The 23,295-nt window shown below is 42.6% G+C and overlaps 2 protein-coding genes across 3 annotated transcripts in view; both read left to right on the top strand.

The window, feature by feature from the left end:
• Positions 1-6,012, top strand: part of ift74 (intraflagellar transport 74) — a 64,447-nt gene extending 58,435 nt beyond the window's left edge. The window contains exons 17-20 of the mRNA XM_055944322.1: positions 861-1,024; positions 4,978-5,103; positions 5,336-5,396; positions 5,749-6,012. Of these exons, the coding sequence (XP_055800297.1) occupies positions 861-1,024; positions 4,978-5,103; positions 5,336-5,396; positions 5,749-5,864 (467 nt within the window). The 3' untranslated portion in view covers positions 5,865-6,012. The remainder of the gene's footprint in view (positions 1-860; positions 1,025-4,977; positions 5,104-5,335; positions 5,397-5,748) is intronic.
• A 16,660-nt stretch (positions 6,013-22,672) lies between these two features.
• Positions 22,673-23,295, top strand: part of tek (TEK tyrosine kinase, endothelial) — a 69,071-nt gene continuing 68,448 nt past the window's right edge. For both annotated transcript variants that reach the window (XM_055944311.1, XM_055944302.1), the window contains exon 1: positions 22,673-22,891. In XM_055944311.1, coding sequence (XP_055800286.1) covers positions 22,789-22,891 — 103 coding nt within the window. In that variant the 5' untranslated portion in view covers positions 22,673-22,788. The remainder of the gene's footprint in view (positions 22,892-23,295) is intronic.

The raw sequence follows: 23,295 nt of genomic DNA, 5'->3' as shown, positions 1-23,295 counted from the left end.
TGTGTAACTCAGTGTAATGTAACTCTGTGTAACTCAGTGTAATGGAACTCTGTGTAACTCAGTGTAATGGAACTCTGTGTAACTCAGTGTAATGGAACTCTGTGTAACTCAGTGTAATGTAACTCTGTGTAACTCAGTGTACTGGAACTCTGTGTAACTCAGTGTAATGGAACTCTGTGTAACTCAGTGTACTGGAACTCTGTGTAACTCAGTGTATTACTATTGTGTACTATTTTGTGCCCAATAGAAATGAATGGTAAATAATGCATTGTTATTTGTGCGTCTGTAACTTTCTCACTCATCATTATTCACGTCCATTTCAGGATTATCCGTAACCATGGTAGCAACCACATTAATTAGAAACATATTCTATTCTTATTTAGATTTAAAGTGACTCCGAAAATAACAATACATTATTTCCCATTCATTTCTATTTGGCACAAAAGTGTCTGAAACACAATCAAAACAAACAACAAATGCATCCAACTAGTTTGTAGATTCACAAGCCTGATGTAGTCATTACATGCTAGGAATATGGGACCAAATACTACACTTTTTACTACTTTAATACGCATATAAGTGAATTTGTCCCAATACTTTTGGTCCGATATGGATGAAAATGCCATGAAATGAAAGCTGCACTTTAACCTCATAGTCATTGTATCATTTCAAATCCAAAGTGCCTGAGTACAGACGCCAACACAACACACAATGTGTCACTGTCTCAATCCTGTTGAAGCTCACTGTATATATTAAATTGATAAAGTCTCGATGTCGCTTGCAATATGTCTTTAACGTGCGTGTCTATGTACGTCCGTCTATATGTCTATTTGTGTGTCTCGTCCTCGCCCGTCCCCCAGAGAACCACCGTCTGACCCTTGACCTGCAGAAGGTAGAGCAGCTGGAGAGTAAGATCAACACGGAGCTGACCAGCCTGAAGGACAGGATCGAGACCATGACTCAGGAGCTGGAGACGTACAGCAACCTGGACAATCTGAAGGCTGCTGGAGAGGACAAGAAGAAGGTACTGCTACTCTGTGTGTCTCTGTGTGTGTGTCTCTGTGTGTCTCTGTGTGTGTGTGTGTGTGTGTGTGTGTGTGTGTGTGTGTGTGTGTGTGTCTCTGTGTGTGTGTGTGTGTGTGTCTCTGTGTGTGTGTCTCTGTGTGTCTCTGTGTGTGTGTCTCTGTGTGTCTCTGTGTGTGTGTCTCTGTGTGTGTGTCTCTGTGTGTGTGTCTCTGTGTGTGTGTCTCTGTGTGTCTCTGTGTGTGTGTCTCTGTGTGTCTCTGTGTGTGTGTGTGTGTGTGTGTGTGTGTGTGAGTGCGTGTGTGTGTGTGTGTGTGTGTGTGTGTGTGTGTGTGTGTGTGTGTGTGTGTGTGTGTGTGTGTGTGTGTGTGTGTGTGTGTGTGTGTGTGTGTTAGAGAGGTACAGACCTATGCTTGGAAAGGACCAGAAAGTACTGGTATACACCTGACCTCAGCTATGACCTCAGCTATGACCTCAGCTATGGGCCTACAGAGTGGCAGTAGCAGAGCTGATGTAGGATCAGTTTTAGAGTGTAACGACTAAGATAATATGGATGAGGGGACCTGATCCTAGATCAGCACTGCCACTCTGCTTAATGAATACGGGCTCTGAAGTGTCACTCGTTGCAGTGTGGGATTAGTGTGTGTGGTTCAGGCTTTGACAGGATGCACTCTAACCCCTCCCTCTGTAGAGGAGGATCCATGAGTCATTTACATTTTACATTTACATTTTAGTCATTTAGCAGACGCTCTTATCCAGAGCGACTTACAGCAGTTTTTACAAGTTAAAGTTCTAACATATGGTTTAAAGCAGACATGTTTTAATTTTAATTTTTAATTTGAATGATTATGTTCACAGATAATGAATACTCGCTCTCCATTTGGAAAATCTGACCATCATTTTATCCTCCTGATTCCGGTTTACAAGCAAAAATGAAAGCAGGAAGTACCAGTGACTCGCTCTATACGGAAGTGGTCAGATGACGCGGATGCTACGCTACCAGGACTGTTTTGCTGTACAGACTGGAATATGTTCCGGGATTCATACAATGGCATTGAGGAGTACACCACATCAGTCACTGTCTTTATCAATAAGTGCACCGACAATGTCGTCCCCACATTGACCATATGTACTTATCCCGACCAGAAGCCATGGATTACAGGCAACATCTACACCGAGCTAAAGGCCAAACCTGCCGCTTTCAAGGAGCGGGACTGTAATCCGTACACTTATAATAAATCCCACTACACCTTCAGATGAACCATCAAACAGGAAAAGCATCAATACAGGACTAAGATTGAATCCTACTACACCGGCTCTGACGCTCATCAGATGTTGCGAAGGTAACCTGCCTAATATGATTTCCGCCCCGTAGCACTCACGTTGGTAGCCATGAAGTGCTTTGAAAGGCTGGTCATGGCTCACATCAACACAATTATCCCAGAAACCCTAGACCCACTCCAATTTGTATACCACCCCAACAGATCCACAGATGACTCAATCACACTCCACGTGGACAAAAGGAACACCTATGTGAGAATGCTGTTCATTGACTACAGCTCAGCGTTCAACACTATAGTGCTCACCAAGCTCATCACTAAGCTAAGGACCCTGGGATTAAACACCTCCCTCTGCAACTGGATCCTGGACTTCCTGACGGGCCGCCCCCAGGTGGTAAGGATAGGTAACAACACATCTGACACGCTGATCCTCAACATGGGGGCCCCTCAGGGGTGCGTGCTAAAGTCCCCTCCTGCACTCCCTGTTCAAACATGACTGCACGGCCAAACACGACTCCAAAACTGTCATTAAGTTTGCTGACGACACAACAGTGGTAGGCCTGATCACCGACAACAATGAGACAGCCTATATGGAGGAGGTCAGAGCTGGCAGTGTGGTGCCATGACAACAACCTCTCCCTCAATGTGATCAAGACAAAGGAGCTGATTGTGGACTACAGGAAAAGGCAGGCCGAACAGGCCCCCATTAACATCGAAGTGGCTGTAGTGGAGCGGATCGAGAGTATCAAGTTCCTTGGTGTCCACATCACCAACGATCTATCAAGGTCTAAACACACCAAGACAGTCGTGAAGAGGGCACAACATTACCTTATCCCGCCTCAGAAGACTGAAAAGATTTGGAATGGGTCCCCAGATCCTCAAAAAGTTCTACAGCTGCACCATCGAGAGCATCCTGACGGGTTGCATCACCGCCTGGTACGGCAACTGCTCGGCATCTGACTGTAAGGTGCTACAAAGGGTGGTGCATACGGCCCAGTACATCGCTGGGGCCGAGCTTCCTGACATCCAGGACCTATATACTAAGCCCCAAAATGGTCAAATACTCCAGTCACCCAATTCATAGACTGTTCTACCCTCTGTAGCGGATGGCTTTAATCAAATGGCCACCCGGACTATTTAAATTGACCACCCCCCCCCCCCCCCCCCCCCCCTTTGTTTTGTACACTGCTGCAACTCTGTTTATTATCTATACATAGTCACGTCATGTACAAAATAACTTGACTAACCTATACCTTCGCACGTTGACGCTGTACTTTTTATCTGACTCTTTTTACTTTCGTTTATTTAGTAAATCTTTTTCTTAACTCTTTATTAAAACTGCATGGTTGGGTTAAGTAAGTATTTCACTGTAAGGTCTACCTGCACCTGTTGTATTCAGTATTTCACTGTAAGGTCTACCTGCACCTGTTGTATTCAGCATTTCACTGTGAGGTCTACTACACCTGTTGTATTCAGCATTTCACTGTGAGGTCTACTACAACTGTTGTATTCAGCATTTCACTGTAAGGTCTACTACACCTGTTGTATTCAGCATTTCACTGTGAGGTCTACTACACCTGTTGTATTCAGCATTTCACTGTTAGGTCTACTACACCTGTTGTATTCAGTATTTCACTGTAAGGTCTACCTGCACCTGTTGTATTCAGCATTTCACTGTGAGGTCTACTACACCTGTTGTATTCAGCATTTCACTGTGAGGTCTACTACAACTGTTGTATTCAGCATTTCACTGTAAGGTCTACTACACCTGTTGTATTCAGCATTTCACTGTGAGGTCTACTACACCTGTTGTATTCAGCATTTCACTGTTAGGTCTACTACACCTGTTGTATTCAGTATTTCACTGTAAGGTCTACTACACCTGTTGTATTCAGCATTTCACTGTGAGGTCTACTACACCTGTTGTATTCAGCATTTCACTGTGAGGTCTACTACACCTGTTGTATTCAGCATTTCACTGTAAGGTCTACCTACACCTGTTTGTAATCGGGAACATGGGACAAATTTAAAATGTGATTTGATTTGATTGTGTTTACGTAGTTTATCATGAAAGCATTTTAAGATAACGTTACAACAGTCCTCTTTCAATGCCTTTAGTAGCCGCAGGAATCAGGATGTAATATTTTTATTGAAAGACCTCCATCTGTGGCAGATGTCTCACGGCGCAGTCCCTGTAAGATCATGTTGCTAATGTAAACAGAGACGGTGTTATCGTTGAGGGAGTTTTACCCAATGGGAACAACTTGGTCGAGCTAGAAGGAAACGTAAAAGCATCCTCTACATGCATTACAAAGCAACTCTCCTTTAAACAGGAAACACATTCTCTGGAGAGATTTGACACCGGGAAGTCATGTTTCTTCCACTGACTCAGTCTGAGAAACACAAGTTTAGTTTCAACCAATGAAGAAAGGGGTGTAACCAATGGTCGGTTGACCCACTTCTTCCGCTTCAACATCCTTAAGACATTTTTTCAGTAAATTCTTGTTTTATTACCCCACCAGAGCTGTGTATCTGAAATATACGGCTATTTACTATCTGAGCTGATGATTTGCTGTGGTAGCTCTACTAGCACCATAACAAGTGTTGGATGAATGAATGAATGAATGAATGAATGAATGGTAGTTAATCTAAGCTGTTGTCCATTGTCCTATAGAGGCTGCAGGAGGACAGAGTATCCCTGGCCCAGAGGAGAGACGGCTTTCACAAGGTCATGCAGAAGATGAATGAGGTGTATGAAGCTCTGAAAACACAGCTACAGGAGAATGAGACACATGCTCAGGTACAGGAGGGAATACTGACTACAGACCAGTATGCAGGTTAGCCTGGTGTCTGATCTGTTCATGCTATTAACCGATAACCATAGTAGTTGCCGGGCTAACGTGACGCGGCCTGTCTATTTTGCCTTTCACGAACACTCATGATGTCATAATAACGTTGAAGCTCGAAGATTCTTTGAGCGTTTCTTGCCCGTTTTTCCTCTCAACCAACACCTGTTTTCTATTGGTTTTCAGCTGACCAATCTGGAGAGGAAGTGGCAACATCACGAGCAGAACAACTTCGTCATGAAAGAGTGTATCCTTGTTGCTTGTGACCGGAATGGATCTCCTGTATCTATACATTACAGGGTTGAATCAGTAGGTTGGTGTCTGTCGTTCACACCACAGGCAGAGTGGATCTCCTGTATCTATACATTACAGGGTTGAATCAGTAGGTTGGTGTCTGTCGTTCACACCACAGGCAGAGTGGATCTCCTGTATCTATACATTACAGGGTTGAATCAGTAGGTTGGTGTCTGTCGTTCACACCACAGGCAGAGTGGATCTCCTGTATCTAAACATTACAGGGTTGACAATGGTAGGTGTAATATCCCCAATGGGGGACATGTTGTATAAAACCAACGTTTCTTTGACTCCTACGTCTCCAGTCATCGCCTCTAAGGGTATGGAGAGTGACTACCGTCCGGTGGTGAAGACGGTCTCCAGGCAGCTGGCGGAGTACAACAAGATCCTCGTAGACACCCTGCAGGGAACCAAGAACTAGGAACTGACTGAGGGACAAGGACCAGCTACAGCTTCCTCGCTCTGTCTCCATGTCCCACTTCCTGCATCAACCCTTCTATCTTACACGTACACTACCGTTCAAAAGTTTGGGGTCACTTAGAAATGTCCTTGTTTTTGAAAGAAAAGCAAAAAAAAATGTCCATTTAAAATAACATCAAATTGATCAGAAATACAGTGTAGACATTGTTAATGTTGTAAATGACTATTGTAGCTGGAAACAGCTGATTTTTAATGGAATATCTACATAGGCTTACAGAGGCCCATTATCAGCAACCATCACTCCTGTGTTCCAATGGCACGTTGTGTTAGCTAATCCAAGTTTATAATTTTAAAAGGCTAATTGATCATTAGAAAACCCTTTTTTGCAATTATGTTAGCACAGCTGAAAACTGTTGTCCTGATTAAAGAAGCAATAAAACTGGCTTTCTTTAGACTAGTTGAGTATCTGAATCATCAGCATTTGTGGGTTCGATTACAGGCTCAAAATGGACAGAAACAAATAACTTTCTTCTGAAACTCGTCAGTCTATTCTTGTTGTGAGAAATGAAGGCGATTCCATGTGAGAAATTGCCAAGAAACTGAAGATCTCGTACAACGCTGTGTACTACTCCCTTCACAGAACAGCACAAACTGGCTCTAACCAGAATAGAAAGAGGAGTGGGATGCCCCGGTGCACAACTGAGCAAGAGGACAAGTACATTAGAGTGTCTAGTTTGAGAAATAGATGCCTCACAAGTCCTCATCTGTCAGCTTCATTAAATAGTACCCGCAAAACACCAGTCTCAATGTCAACAGTGAAGAGGCGACTCGAGGATGCTGGCCTTCTAGACAGAGTTCCTCTGTCCAGTGTCTGTGTTCTTTTGCCCATCTTAATCTTTTCTTTTTATTGGCCAGTCTGAGATATGGCTTTTTCTTTGCAATTCTTCCTAGAAGGCCAGCTTCAGTTTTTGGCAATTTCTCGCATGGAATAGCCTTCATTTCTCAGAACAATAACAGACTGATGAGTTTCAGAAGAAAGTTATTTGTTTCTGGCCATTTTGAGCCTGTAATCAAACCCACAAATGCTGATGCTCCAGATACTCAACTAGTCTAAAGAAAGCCAGTTTAATTGCTTCTTTAATCAGAACAACAGTTTTCAGCTGTGCTAACATAAATGCAAAAGGGTTTTCTAATGATCAATTAGCCTTTTAAAATGATAAACTTGGATGAGCTAACACAACGTGCCATTGGAACACAGGAGTGATGGTTGCTGATAATGGGCCTCTGTACGCCTATGTAGATATTCCATTAACAATCAGCCGTTTCCAGCTACAATAGTCATTTACAACATTAACAATGTCTACACTGTATTTCTGATCAATTTGATGTCATGTTAATGGACAAAGAAATGTGCTTTTCTTTCAAAAACAAGGACATTTCTAAGTGACCCCAAACTTTTGAACGGTAGTGTACGTCTGGGTTGACAGAGAGATATAATATACTGTACTATACTATAGTGTATACTCAACCAAATATCAGACCCTGCTTCACTTCCTGACTGGTACTCACTTCCCATTCTCAACATGCACACATACGTATGTGTTTGAGCAGAGATATAGTGGACTCAAATGAGACATATGAGACCCAATTGTATGATGATAAAGTGTCTTGAATCATCCATTTATGTAGTTACATTTGACATATTTCAAACTTTGTACATGACCATTTCTCTGTAGTTGTTTGTTGTTGCTTCCATTACTGTCAATATAACATGTTCTGTAGCGTTGTCTTGCCTTCTTGATTAAAAACGGTTTGGCCAACGACGTCACGTTTCTACATTTATGGATGTCTGTACTTTAGTCTCAGAATTAGTCTCAGAAGTAGTTTAACAGGTACCTAACAGTAGTTAACATGTCCCTAAACAGTAGTTAACATGTCCCTAAACAGTACTTAACATGTCCCTAACAGTACTTAACATGTCCCTAACAGTACTTAACATGTCCCTAACAGTACTTAACATGTCCCTAACAGTACTTAACATGTCCCTAACAGTACTTAACATGTCCCTAACAGTACTTAACATGTCCCTAACAGTACTTAACATGTCCCTAAACAGTACTTAACATTTCCCTAACAGTACTTAACATGTCCCTAACAGTACTTAACATTTCCCTAACAGTACTTAACATGTCCCTAACAGTACTTAACATGTCCCTAACAGTACTTAACATGTCCCTAAACAGTACTTAACATTTCCCTAACAGTACTTAACATGTCCCTAACAGTACTTAACATGTCCCTAACAGTACTTAACATGTCCCTAACAGTACTTAACATTTCCCTAACAGTACTTAACATGTCCCTAACAGTACTTAACATGTCCCTAAACAGTACTTAACATGTCCCTAACAGTACTTAACATTTCCCTAATAGTACTTAACATATCCCTAACAGTACTTAACATGTCCCTAAACAGTACTTAACATGTCCCTAAACAGTACTTAACATGTCCCTAAACAGTACTTAACATGTCCCTAACAGTACTTAACATTTCCCTAACAGTACTTAACATGTACCTAACAGTACTTAACATGTCTCTAACAGTACTTAACATGTCCCTAACAGTACGTAACATGTCCCTAACAGTACGTAACATGTCCCTAACAGTACTTAACATGTCCCTAAACAGTACTTAACATGTCCCTAACAGTACTTAACATTTCCCTAACAGTACTTAACATATCCCTAACAGTACGTAACATGTCCCTAAACAGTACTTAACATGTCCCTAAACAGTACTTAACATGTCCATAAACAGTACTTAACATGTCCCTAACAGTACTTAACATTTCCCTAACAGTACTTAACATGTCCCTAACAGTACTTAACATGTCCCTAACAGTACTTAACATGTCCCTAACAGTACCTAACATGTCCCTAAACAGTACTTAACATGTCCCTAAACAGTACTTAACATGTCCCTAAACAGTACCTAACATGTCCCTAACAGTACTTAACATGTCCCTAACAGTACTTAACATGTCCCTAAACAGTACTTAACATGTCCCTAACAGTACTTAACATGTCCCTAAACAGTACTTAACATGTCCCTAACAGTACGTAACATGTCCATAAACAGTACTTAACATGTCCCTAACAGTACTTAACATTTCCCTAACAGTACTTAACATGTCCCTAACAGTACTTAACATGTCCCTAACAGTACTTAACATGTCCCTAACAGTACCTAACATGTCCCTAAACAGTACTTAACATGTCCCTAAACAGTACTTAACATGTCCCTAAACAGTACCTAACATGTCCCTAACAGTACTTAACATGTCCCTAACAGTACTTAACATGTCCCTAAACAGTACTTAACATGTCCCTAACAGTACTTAACATGTCCCTAACAGTACTTAACATGTCCCTAACAGTACTTAACATGTCCCTAAACAGTACTTAACATGTCCCTAAACAGTACTTAACATGTCCCTAACAGTACTTAACATGTCCCTAACAGTACTTAACATGTCCCTAACAGTACTTAACATGTCCCTAACAGTACTTAACATGTCCCTAACAGTACTTAACATGTCCCTAACAGTACTTAACATGTCCCTAACAGTACTTAACATGTCCCTAACAGTACTTAACATGTCCCTAAACAGTACTTAACATTTCCCTAACAGTACTTAACATGTCCCTAACAGTACTTAACATTTCCCTAACAGTACTTAACATGTCCCTAACAGTACTTAACATGTCCCTAACAGTACTTAACATGTCCCTAAACAGTACTTAACATTTCCCTAACAGTACTTAACATGTCCCTAACAGTACTTAACATGTCCCTAACAGTACTTAACATGTCCCTAACAGTACTTAACATTTCCCTAACAGTACTTAACATGTCCCTAACAGTACTTAACATTTCCCTAATAGTACTTAACATATCCCTAACAGTACTTAACATGTCCCTAAACAGTACTTAACATGTCCCTAAACAGTACTTAACATGTCCCTAAACAGTACTTAACATGTCCCTAACAGTACTTAACATTTCCCTAACAGTACTTAACATGTACCTAACAGTACTTAACATGTCTCTAACAGTACTTAACATGTCCCTAACAGTACGTAACATGTCCCTAACAGTACTTAACATGTCCCTAACAGTACTTAACATGTCCCTAAACAGTACTTAACATGTCCCTAACAGTACTTAACATTTCCCTAACAGTACTTAACATATCCCTAACAGTACGTAACATGTCCCTAAACAGTACTTAACATGTCCATAAACAGTACTTAACATGTCCCTAACAGTACTTAACATTTCCCTAACAGTACTTAACATGTCCCTAACAGTACTTAACATGTCCCTAACAGTACTTAACATGTCCCTAACAGTACCTAACATGTCCCTAAACAGTACTTAACATGTCCCTAAACAGTACTTAACATGTCCCTAAACAGTACCTAACATGTCCCTAACAGTACTTAACATGTCCCTAACAGTACTTAACATGTCCCTAAACAGTACTTAACATGTCCCTAACAGTACTTAACATGTCCCTAACAGTACTTAACATGTCCCTAACAGTACTTAACATGTCCCTAAACAGTACTTAACATGTCCCTAAACAGTACTTAACATGTCCCTAACAGTACTTAACATGTCCCTAACAGTACCTAATAGGTACCTAACAGTACTTAACATGTCCCTAACAGTACTTAATAGGTACCTAACAGTACTTAACATGTCCCTAACAGTACTTAACATGTCCCTAAACAGTACTTAACATGTCCCTAAACAGTACTTAACATGTCCCTAAACAGTACTTAACATGTCCCTAACAGTACTTAACATGTCCCTAAACAGTACTTAACATGTCTCTAACAGTACTTAACATTTCCCTAACAGTACTTAACATGTCCCTAAACAGTACTTAACATGTCCCTAACAGTACTTAACATGTCTCTAACAGTACTTAACATGTCCCTAACAGTACTTAACATGTCCCTAAACAGTACTTAACATGTCCCTAACAGTACTTAACATGTCCCTAAACAGTACTTAACATTTCCCTAAACAGTACTTAACATGTCCCTAAACAGTACTTAACATGTCCCTAACAGTACTTAACATGTCTCTAACAGTACTTAACATGTCCCTAACAGTACTTAACATGTCCCTAAACAGTACTTAACATGTCCCTAACAGTACTTAACATGTCCCTAAACAGTACTTAACATGTCTCTAACAGTACTTAACATTTCCCTAACAGTACTTAACATGTCCCTAACAGTACTTAACATGTTTAAAGCTTTCACATGCTCTAACAGGCTGTGGCTGTCAACTCCCCCTGCTGTAACAGCTCAGTGTTGGGTCAGTAGGGGTTGTAACAGCTCAGTCTTGGGTCAACAGGGGTTGTAACAGCTCAGTGTTGGGTCAGTAGGGGTTGTAACAGCTCAGTGTGGGGTCAACAGGGGTTGTAACAGCTCAGTGTTGGGTCAGTAGGGGTTGTAACAGCTCAGTGTTGGGTCAACGGGGGTTGTAACAGCTCAGTGTTGGGTCAGTAGGGGTTGTAACAGCTCAGTGTTGGGTCAACAGGGGTTGTAACAGCTCAGTGTTGGGTCAGTAGGGGTTGTAACAGCTCAGTGTTGGGTCAACAGGGGTTGTAACAGCTCAGTGTTGGGTCAACAGGGGTTGTAACAGCTCAGTGTTGGGTCAGTAGGGGTTGTAACAGCTCAGTGTTGGGTCAGTAAGGGTTGTAACAGATCAGTGTTGGGTCAGTAAGGGTTGTAACAGCTCAGTGTTGGGTCAGTAGGGGTTGTAACAGCTCAGTGTTGGGTCAGCAGGGGTTGTAACAGCTCAGTGTTGGGTCAGTAGGGGTTGTAACAGATCAGTGTTGGGTCAGTAAGGGTTGTAACAGCTCAGTGTTGGGTCAGTAGGGGTTGTAACAGCTCAGTGTTGGGTCAGTAGGGGTTGTAACAGCTCAATGTTAGGTCAGTAGGGGTTGTAGCAGCTCAGTGTTGGGTCAGTAGGGGTTGTAACAGCTCAGTGTTGGGTCAGTAAGGGTTGTAACAGCTCAGTGTTGGGTCAGTAAGGGTTGTAACAGCTCAGTGTTGGGTCAGTAGGGGTTGTAACAGCTCAGTGTTGGGTCAGTAGGGGTTGTAGCAGCTCAGTGTTGGGTCAGTAGGGGTTGTAACAGCTCAGTGTTGGGTCAGCAGGGGTTGTAACAGCTCAGTGTTGGGTCAGTAGGGGTTGTAACAGATCAGTGTTGGGTCAGTAAGGGTTGTAACAGCTCAGTGTTGGGTCAGTAGGGGTTGTAACAGCTCAGTGTTGGGTCAGTAGGGGTTGTAACAGCTCAATGTTAGGTCAGTAGGGGTTGTAGCAGCTCAGTGTTGGGTCAGTAGGGGTTGTAACAGCTCAGTGTTGGGTCAGTAGGGGTTGTAACAGCTCAGTGTTGGGTCAGTAAGGGTTGTAGCAGCTCAGTGTTGGGTCAGTAGGGGTTGTAACAGCTCAGTGTTGGGTCAGTAGGGGTTGTAACAGCTCAGTGTTGGGTCAGTAAGGGTTGTAACAGCTCAGTGTTGGGTCAGCAGAGGTTGTAACAGCTCAGTGTTGGGTCAGTAAGGGTTGTAACAGCTCAGTGTTGGGTCAACAGGGGTTGTAACAGCTCAGTGTTGGGTCAGTAGGGGTTGTAACAGCTCAGTGTTGGGTCAGTAGGGGTTGTAGCAGCTCAGTGTTGGGTCAGTAGGGGTTGTAACAGCTCAGTGTTGGGTCAACAGGGGTTGTAACAGCTCAGTGTTGGGTCAGTAGGGGTTGTAACAGCTCAGTGTTGGGTCAACAGGGGTTGTAACAGCTCAGTGTTGGGTCAACAGGGGTTGTAACAGCTCAGTGTTGGGTCAGTAGGGGTTGTAACAGCTCAGTGTTGGGTCAGTAAGGGTTGTAACAGATCAGTGTTGGGTCAGTAAGGGTTGTAACAGCTCAGTGTTGGGTCAGTAGGGGTTGTAACAGCTCAGTGTTGGGTCAGTAGGGGTTGTAGCAGCTCAGTGTTGGGTCAGTAGGGGTTGTAACAGCTCAGTGTTGGGTCAGCAGGGGTTGTAACAGCTCAGTGTTGGGTCAGTAGGGGTTGTAACAGATCAGTGTTGGGTCAGTAAGGGTTGTAACAGCTCAGTGTTGGGTCAGTAGGGGTTGTAACAGCTCAGTGTTGGGTCAGTAGGGGTTGTAACAGCTCAATGTTAGGTCAGTAGGGGTTGTAGCAGCTCAATGTTGGGTCAGTAAGGTTTGTAACAGCTCAGTGTTGGGTCAGTAAGGGTTGTAACAGCTCAGTGTTGGGTCAGTAAGGGTTGTAACAGCTCAGTGTTGGGTCAGTAGGGGTTGTAACAGCTCAGTGTTGGGTCAGTAGGGGTTGTAGCAGCTCAGTGTTGGGTCAGTAGGGGTTGTAACAGCTCAGTGTTGGGTCAGCAGGGGTTGTAACAGCTCAGTGTTGGGTCAGTAGGGGTTGTAACAGATCAGTGTTGGGTCAGTAAGGGTTGTAACAGCTCAGTGTTGGGTCAGTAGGGGTTGTAACAGCTCAGTGTTGGGTCAGTAGGGGTTGTAACAGCTCAATGTTAGGTCAGTAGGGGTTGTAGCAGCTCAGTGTTGGGTCAGTAGGGGTTGTAACAGCTCAGTGTTGGGTCAGTAGGGGTTGTAACAGCTCAGTGTTGGGTCAGTAAGGGTTGTAGCAGCTCAGTGTTGGGTCAGTAGGGGTTGTAACAGCTCAGTGTTGGGTCAGTAGGGGTTGTAACAGCTCAGTGTTGGGTCAGTAAGGGTTGTAACAGCTCAGTGTTGGGTCAGCAGAGGTTGTAACAGCTCAGTGTTGGGTCAGTAAGGGTTGTAACAGCTCAGTGTTGGGTCAACAGGGGTTGTAACAGCTCAGTGTTGGGTCAGTAGGGGTTGTAACAGCTCAGTGTTGGGTCAACAGGGGTTGTAACAGCTCAGTGTTGGGTCAACAGGGGTTGTAACAGCTCAGTGTTGGTTCAGTAGGGGTTGTAACAGCTCAGTGTTGGGTCAGTAGGGGTTGTAGCAGCTCAGTGTTGGGTCAGTAAGGGTTGTAACAGCTCAGTGTTGGGTCAACAGGGGTTGTAACAGCTCAGTGTTGGGTCAGTAGGGGTTGTAACAGCTCAGTGTTGGGTCAGTAGGGGTTGTAGCAGCTCAGTGTTGGGTCAGTAAGGGTTGTAACAGCTCAGTGTTGGGTCAACAGGGGTTGTAACAGCTCAGTGTTGGGTCAACAGGGGTTGTAACAGCTCAGTGTTGGGTCAACAGGGGTTGTAACAGCTCAGTGTTAGGTCAACAGGGGTTGTAACAGCTCAGTGTTGGGTCAGTAGGGGTTGTAGCAGCTCAGTGTTGGGTCAGTAGGGGTTGTAACAGCTCAGTGTTGGGTCAGTAGGGGTTGTAACAGCTCAGTGTTGGGTCAGTAGGGGTTGTAACAGCTCAGTGTTGGGTCAGCAGGGTTTGTAACAGCTCAGTGTTGGGTCAGTAGGGGTTGTAACAGCTCAGTGTTGGGTCAGTAAGGGTTGTAGCAGCTCAGTGTTGGGTCAGTAGGGGTTGTAACAGCTCAGTGTTGGGTCAGTAGGGGTTGTAACAGCTCAGTGTTGGGTCAGTAGGGGTTGTAAGCAGCTCAGTGTTGGGTCAGTAGGGGTTGTAACAGCTCAGTGTTGGGTCAGTAGGGGTTGTAACAGCTCAGTGTTGGGTCAGTAGGGGTTGTAACAGCTCAGTGTTGGGTCAGTAGGGGTTGTAACAGCTCAGTGTTGGGTCAGTAGGGGTTGTAACAGCTCAGTGTTGGGTCAGTTTGGGTTGTAACAGCTCAGTGTTGGGTCAGTAAGGGTTGTAACAGCTCAGTGTTGGGTCAGTTAGGGTTGTAACAGCTCAGTGTTAGGTCAACAGGGGTTGTAACAGCTCAGTGTTGGGTCAGTAGGGGTTGTAACAGCTCAGTGTTGGGTCAGTAGGGGTTGTAACAGCTCAGTGTTGGGTCAGTAAGGGTTGTAACAGCTCAGTGTTGGGTCAGTAGGGGTTGTAACAGCTCAGTGTTGGGTCAGTAGGGGTTGTAACAGCTCAGTGTTGGGTCAACAGGGGTTGTAACAGCTCAGTGTTGGGTCAGTAGGGGTTGTAGCAGCTCCGTGTTGGGTCAGTAAGGGTTGTAACAGCTCAGTGTTGGGTCAACAGGGGTTGTAACAGCTCAGTGTTAGGTCAACAGGGGTTGTAACAGCTCAGTGTTGGGTCAGTAGGGGTTGTAACAGCTCAGTGTTGGGTCAGTAGGGGTTAACGTTGGACAGGAACTCCACAGCCTGCTGATAACACTATTGTTTTAAGGCTATTGGTTTCCTCCCCGCTTTATCAGCCAGAGGGCCAGGATGGTGTGCTGCCCAGTGTTCCTCAGCTCAGCCCAGTTTCTCCACCCCACCACTCTTTGTGTGTGTTTGTCTCTCTGTGTGTGTGTGTGTGTGTGTGTGTGTGTGTGTGTGTGTGTGTGTGTGTGTGTGTGTGTGTGTGTGTGTGTGTGTGTGTGTGTGTTTGTGTGTGTGCACGTGTCTGGGGGCCAAGGGAAAGAGAGCCTCCTTAGCCTGTCTGGAGCAGGACAGGAGCCAGGACACACACACACACACACACACACACACACCATTCCTCAGTTGGGTTTGGGTGAGCAGCAGATGCCTCAGGGGATTTCCAGCTTCAGGGAGCTGAACTCTGGCTTGATAGAGTGGCGAGGGGAGATCAGGGCGGAGCTCTTACTCAATACACATGTCTGGTGAGGGATCTGCTACAGCTGGGTGAATAATGGTGAGGGTCTATATGCTACAGCTGGGTGAATAATGGTGAGGGACTAACCTTGGGAAAATCCTCTGCATTATCATTAACAGCAGACTCGTACATTTCCTAGTGAAAACAATGTACTGAGCAAATGTCAAATTGTCTTTTTACCAAATTATCGTACGACAGACCACGTATTCACCCTGCACATCCTAATTGACAAACAAACAAACAAAGGCAAAGTCTTCTCATGCTTTGTTGATTTCAAAAAAGCCTGTGACTCAATTTGGCATGAGGGTCTGCTATACAAAGTGGTGTTGGGGGAAAAACATACAACATTATAAAATCCATGTACACAAACAACAAGTGTGCGGTTAAAATAGGCAAAAAACACATTTCTTTCCACAGGGTCATGGGGTGAGGCAGGGATGCAGCTTAAACCCCACCCTCTTCAACATATGTAAATTAATTGGCGAGGGCACTAGAACAGTCTGCAGCACCCATCCTCACCATACTAGATTCTGAAGTCAAATGTCTACTGTTTGCTGATGATCTGGTGCTTCTGTCACCAACCAAGGAGGGCCTACAGCAGCACCTAGATCTTTTGCGCAGATTCTGCCAGACCTGGGCCCTGACAGTAAATCTCAGTAAGACCAAAATAATGGTGTTCCAAAAAAGGTCCAGTCGCCAGGACCACAAATACAAATTTCATCTAGACACCGTTGCCCTAGAGCACACAAAAAAACTATACATACATTGGCCTAAACATCAGCGCCACAGGCAACTTCAACAAAGCTGTGAGCGATCTGAGAGACAAGGCAAGGGAATTCTATGCCATCAAAAGGAACATCAAATTTGACATACCAACTAGGATCTGGCTAAACATACTTGAATCAGTCATAGAGCCCATTGCCCTTTATGGTTGTGAGGTCTGGGGTCCGCTCACCAACCAAGAATTCACAAAATGGGACAAACACCAAATTGAGACTGCATGCAGAATTCTGAAAAAATATCTTCCGTGTACAACTTAGAACACCAAATAATGCATGCAGAGCAGAATTATGCCGATACCCACTAATTATCAAAATCCAGAAAAGAGCCGTTAAATTCTACAACCACCTAAAAGGAAGCGATTCCCAAACCTTCCATAACAAAGCCGTCACCTACAGAGAGATGAACCTGGAGAAGAGTCCCCTAAGCAAGCTGGTCCTGGAGCTCTGTTCACAAACACAAACAGACCCCACAGAGCCCCAGGACAGCAACACAATTAGACCCAACCAAATCATGAGAAAACAAAAAGATAATTACTTGACACATTGGAAAGAATTTACCAAAAAACTGAGCAAAGTAGAATGCTATTTGTCCCTAAACAGAGAGTACACAGTGGCAGAATACCTGACCACTGTGACTGAACCAAATTTAAGGAAATCTTTGACTATGTACAGACTCAGTGAGCATAGCCTTGCTATTGAGAAGGCCACCATAGGCAGACCTGGCTCTCAAGAGAAGACAGGCTATGTGCACACTGCCCACAAAATGAGGTGGAAACTGAGCTGCCCTTCCTAACCTGTCAAATGTCTGACCATATTATAGACATATATTTCCCTAAGATTACACAGACCCACAAAGAAATAAAAAACAAACCGAATTTTGATAAAATCCCATATCTACTGGGTGAAATACCACAGTGTGACATCACAGCAGCAAGATGTGTGACCTGTTGCCACAAGAAAAGGGCAAAAAGTGAAGAACAAATACCATTGTAAATACAAACAATATATATGTTTATTTATTTTCCCTTTTATACTTTAACTATTTGCACGTCATTACAACACTTTATATAGACATAATACGACATTTGAAATGTATTTATTCTTTTGGAACTTTTTTGTAAGTGTAATGTTTACAGTTAATTTTTTATTGTTTATTATCTACTAAACTTGCTTTAACATTGTAAACATATGTTTCCCATGCCAATAAAGCTTTTAAATTGAAATGATATTGAATTTACAGGCTGCTAGAGTTTTTACTAACACTACCCTGGTGTCAGAACTGGGCAACCTGCAAGTTTCAGGAAACCACAGTGAGTCAGTGGGGTTCCTGCTTACATATAAACTATTGACTTACTCCTGAGGGAACATAGGCCACCATATATAAATAAATATATATATAAACTATTGACTTACTCCTGAGGGAACATAGGCCACCGTATATAAATAAATATATATATAAACTATTGACTTACTCCTGAGGGAACATAGGCCACCGTATATAAATAAATATATATATAAACTATTGACTTACTCCTGAGGGAACATAGGCCACCATATATAAATAAATATATATAAACTATTGACTTACTCCTGAGGGAACATAGGCCACCATATATAAATAAATATATATAAACTATTGACTTACTCCTGAGGGAACATAGGCCACCGTATATAAATAAATATATATAAACTATTGACTTACTCCTGAGGGAACATAGGCCACCATATATAAATAAATATATATAAACTATTGACTTACTCCTGAGGGAACATAGGCCACCGTATATAAATAAATATATATATAAACTATTGACTTACTCCTGAGGGAACATAGGCCACCATATATAAATAAATATATATATAAACTATTGACTTACTCCTGAGGGAACATAGGCCACCATATATAAATAAATATATATAAACTATTGACTTACTCCTGAGGGAACATAGGCCACCGTATATAAATAAATATATATAAACTATTGACTTACTCCTGAGGGAACATAGGCCACCATATATAAATAAATATATGTATAAACTATTGACTTACTCCTGAGGGAACATAGGCCACCGTATATAAATAAATATATATAAACTATTGACTTACTCCTGAGGGAACATAGGCCACCGTATATAAATAAATATATATATAAACTATTGACTTACTCCTGAGGGAACATAGGCCACCGTATATAAATAAATATATATATAAACTATTGACTTACTCCTGAGGGAACATAGGCCACCGTATATAAATAAATATATATAAACTATTGACTTACTCCTGAGGGAACATAGGCCACCATATATAAATAAATATATATAAACTATTGACTTACTCCTGAGGGAACATAGGCCACCATATATAAATAAATATATATAAACTATTGACTTACTCCTGAGGGAACATAGGCCACCGTATATAAATAAATATATATATAAACTATTGACTTACTCCTGAGGGAACATAGGCCACCGTATATAAATAAATATATATATAAACTATTGACTTACTCCTGAGGGAACATAGGCCACCATATATAAATAAATATATATATAAACTATTGACTTACTCCTGAGGGAACATAGGCCACCATATATAAATAAATATATATAAACTATTGACTTACTCCTGAGGGAACATAGGCCACCGTATATAAATAAATATATATATAAACTATTGACTTACTCCTGAGGGAACATAGGCCACCGTATATAAATAAATATATATAAACTATTGACTTACTCCTGAGGGAACATAGGCCACCGTATATAAATAAATATATATAAACTATTGACTTACTCCTGAGGGAACATAGGCCACCGTATATAAATAAATATATATATAAACTATTGACTTACTCCTGAGGGAACATAGGCCACCATATATAAATAAATATATATAAACTATTGACTTACTCCTGAGGGAACATAGGCCACCGTATATAAATAAATACAGTTGAAGTTGGAAGTTTACATACACTGGAGGGTGGAGTCATTAAAACTCGTCTTTCAACCACTCCCACAGATTTCTTGTTAACAAACTATAGTTTCGGCAAGTCGATTAGGACATCTACTTTGTGCATGACACAAGTAATTTTTGCAACAATTGTTTACAGACAGATTATTTAACTTATAATTCACTGTATCACAATTCCAGTGGGTCAGAAGTTTACAAACACTAAGTTGACTGTGACTGTAGACAGCTGGGAAAATTCCAGAAAATTATGTTATGGCTTTAGAAGCTTCTGATAGGCTGATTGACATAATTTGAGTCAATTGGAGGTGTACCTGTGGATGTATTTCAAGGCCTACATTCAAACTCAGTGCCTCTTTGCTTCTCATCATGGGAAAATCAAAAGAAATCCGCCAAGACCTCAGAAAAATAATTGTAGACCTCCACAAGTCTGGTTCATCCTTGAGAGCAATTTTCAAACGCCTGAAGATACCACGTTCATCTATACAAACAATAGTACGCAAGTATAAACACCATGGGACCACACAGCCGTCATACCGCTCAGGAAGGAGACATGTTCTGTCTCCTAGAGATGAACGTACTTTGGTGCGAAAAGCGCAAATCAACCCCAGAACAACAGCAAAGGACCTTGTGAAGATGCTGGAGGAAACAGATACAAAGGTATCTATATCCACAGCTAAACGAGTCCTATATCGACATAACCTGAAAGGCCGCTCAGCAAGGAAGAAGCCACTGCTCCAAAACCGCCATAAAAAAGCCAGACTACGGTTTGCAACTGCACATGGGGACAAAGATCGTACTTTTTGGAGAAATCTCTTTTGGTATGATGAAACTAAAATAGAACTGTTTGGCCATAATGACCATCGTTATGTTTGGAGGGAAAAGGGGGAGGCTTGCAAGCTGAAGAACACCATCCCAACCGTGAAGCACGGGGGTGGCAGCATCATGTTGTGGGGGTGCTTTGCTGCAGAAAGGACTGTCAGGAAGTTAAAGCTTGGTCGCAAATGGGTCTTCCAAATGGACAATGACCCCAAACATACTTCCAAAGTTGTGGCAAAATGGCTTAAGGACAACAAAGTCAAGATATTGGAGTGGCCATCACAAAGCCCTGACCTCAATCCTCTAGAAAATGTGTGAGCAGAACTGAAAAGGCGTGTGCGAGCAAGGAGGCCTACAAACCTGACTCAGTTACACTAGCTCTGTTAGGAGGAATGGGCCAAAATTCACCCAACTTATTGTAGGGAGCTTGTGGAAGGCTACCCAAAATGTTTGACCCAAGTTAAACACTGTAAAGGCAATGCTACCAAATACTAATTGAGTGTATGTAAACTTCTGACCCCCTGGGAATGTGATGAAAGAAATGAAAGCTGAAATAAATCATTCTCTCCACTATTATTCTGACATTTCACATTCTTAAAATAAAGCGGTAATCCTAACTGACCTAAAACAGGGAATTTTTACTAGGATTAAATGTCAGGAATTGTGAAAAACTGAGTTAGAATGCATTTGGCTAAGGTGTATGTGAACTTCCGACTTCAACTGTGTACATATATACTGAACCAAAATATAAACGCATGTAACATGTAAAGTGTTGGTTCCATGTTTCATGAGTTTAAATAAAAGATCCCTGAAATGTTCTATACGAACAAAAAGCTTATTTCTCTAAAATATTGTCCACAAATTTGTTAACCTACCTATTTGTGAGCATTTCTCCTTTACCAAGATAATCCATCCAGCTGACAGGTGTGGCATACCAAGAAGCTGATTAAACAGCATGATCATTACACAGGTGCACCTTGTGCTGGGGGGAATAAAAGGCCACTCTAAAATGTGCAGGTTTGTCACACAACACAATGCCACAGATATCTAAAATGTTGAAGGAGCGTGCAATTGGCATGCTGACTGCAGGAATGTCCACCAGAACTTTTGGCAGAGAATTGAATGTTCATTTCTCTATCATAAGCAGCTTCCAACGTCGTTTTAGAGAATTTGGCAGTACGTCCAACTGGCCTCACAACAGCAGACCTTGTGTATGGCGTCGTGTGGGCAAGCGGTTATGGTATGGGCAGACATAAACTACAGACAATGAACACAATTGCGTTTTATCGATGGCAATTTGAATGCACAGAGATACCGTGACGAGATCCTGAGGCCCCATTGTCCTGCCATTCATCCACCGCCATCACCTCATGTTTCAGCATGATAATGCACAGCCACACAAGGATCTGTACACAAATCCTGGAAGCTGAACATGTCCCAGTTCTTCCTGCATGTTTGGGATGCTCTAGATCGATGTGTTCGTCAGCGTGTTCCAGTTCCCGACAATTTCCAGCAACTTAGCACAGCCATTGAAGAGGAGTGGGACAACATTCCACAGGCCACAATCAACAGCAGAGATCACCCTACTTTTTTTTTCAAGGTATCTGTGACCAACAGATGTATATCATATCATATCCCAGTCATGTGAAATCACTAGATTTAGGGGCCTCATGAATTTATTTTAAATTGACTCATTTCCTTATATGAACTGTATCTCAGTTAAATGTTTGAAATTATTGCATGTTGCGTTTATATTTTTGTTCAGTATCTGAACTTCTGTATCCAAGGATGTTTCTGGTCTCTAATGGACACTCCCTAATAGATTATTATTCTGTAGGACTGTTCTAAGGACCCTCCCCAAGTGGCCTTTAGGGAAATATTCCAAATGGAACCCTATTCCCTATGTAGTGCACTACTTTACACCAGAGTCCTATGGTCCAACACAGTGCACTAAATAGGGGATAGGGTGCTGTTTGGGATGTAGCCTAGGAATGGTAATTAAAATTATGACATTGTTCTGTTCAGACTGGGAGGCTTTTCTTTTCCTCCCATCCTGACATGAAGAGGAAACAGGAAAAGGAACTGTAACTCCCAATGCCTGGAGAGAGGGGCAGAGAGAGAGAGCGAGAGAGCGAGAGAGCGAGAGAGAGAGAGAGACACGAGAGACGAGAGAGAGAGAGGGCAGAGAGAGGGAGAAAGAAGGAGAGTGAGAGTGAGCAGAGAGAGAGAGGAAGAAAGAAGGAGAGTGAGTAAGAATGAGAGAGTGAGCAGAGAGAGAGGGGGAGAAAGAAGGAGAGAGAGTAAGAATGAGAGAGAGAGAGTAAGCAGAGAGAGAGAGAGAGAGAGAGAGAAGGAGAGGGAGAGCAGAGAGGGAAAAGAGAGGTAGGGGTCTGGGGCGAGCAAGAAAGGGGAGGGAAAAGCAGGGAGGGAAAGGGAGGATGCGTTGGAGACTTTTCAGAGCCAGACTGTGAAGAGATGTGTACTGATGGGTCTCTCTGACACCCTCAGGGGTTTGGTCTTCTCTGTATTCCCAGTCTGAGCACCTCGTGCTGTGTGGATGTACACCCTGGAAGCCCTGGAGCCTTTACCAGCCTATCGCTGGAGGATCATGTGTTATCATCTCTACTCTGCTGTGTGTCTGGTCTACTGGTTCTCTCTGGGTATGTATCTCTACTCTACTGTGTGTCTGGTCTACTGGTTCTCTCTGGGTATGTATCTCTACTGTGTGTCTGGTCTACTGGTTCTCTCTGGGTATGTATCTCTACTCTACTGTGTGTCTGGTCTACTGGTTCTCTCTGGGTATGTATCTCTACTGTGTGTCTGGTCTACTGGTTCTCTCTGGGTATGTATCTCTACTGTGTGTCTGGTCTACTGGTTCTCTCTGGGTATGTATCTCTACTGTGTGTCTGGTCTACTGGTTCTCTCTGGGTATGTATCTCTACTGTGTGTCTGGTCTACTGGTTCTCTCTGGGTATGTATCTCTACTGTGTGTCTGGTCTACTGGTTCTCTCTGGGTATGTAACTCTGCTGTGTGTCTGGTCTACTGGTTCTCTCTGGGTATGTA

This window comes from Salvelinus fontinalis, chromosome 2 (assembly GCF_029448725.1).
Source record: "Salvelinus fontinalis isolate EN_2023a chromosome 2, ASM2944872v1, whole genome shotgun sequence".
In the NCBI taxonomy this organism is placed as follows: domain Eukaryota; kingdom Metazoa; phylum Chordata; class Actinopteri; order Salmoniformes; family Salmonidae; genus Salvelinus; species Salvelinus fontinalis.
This window is presented reverse-complemented; position numbering and strand designations above follow the sequence as displayed.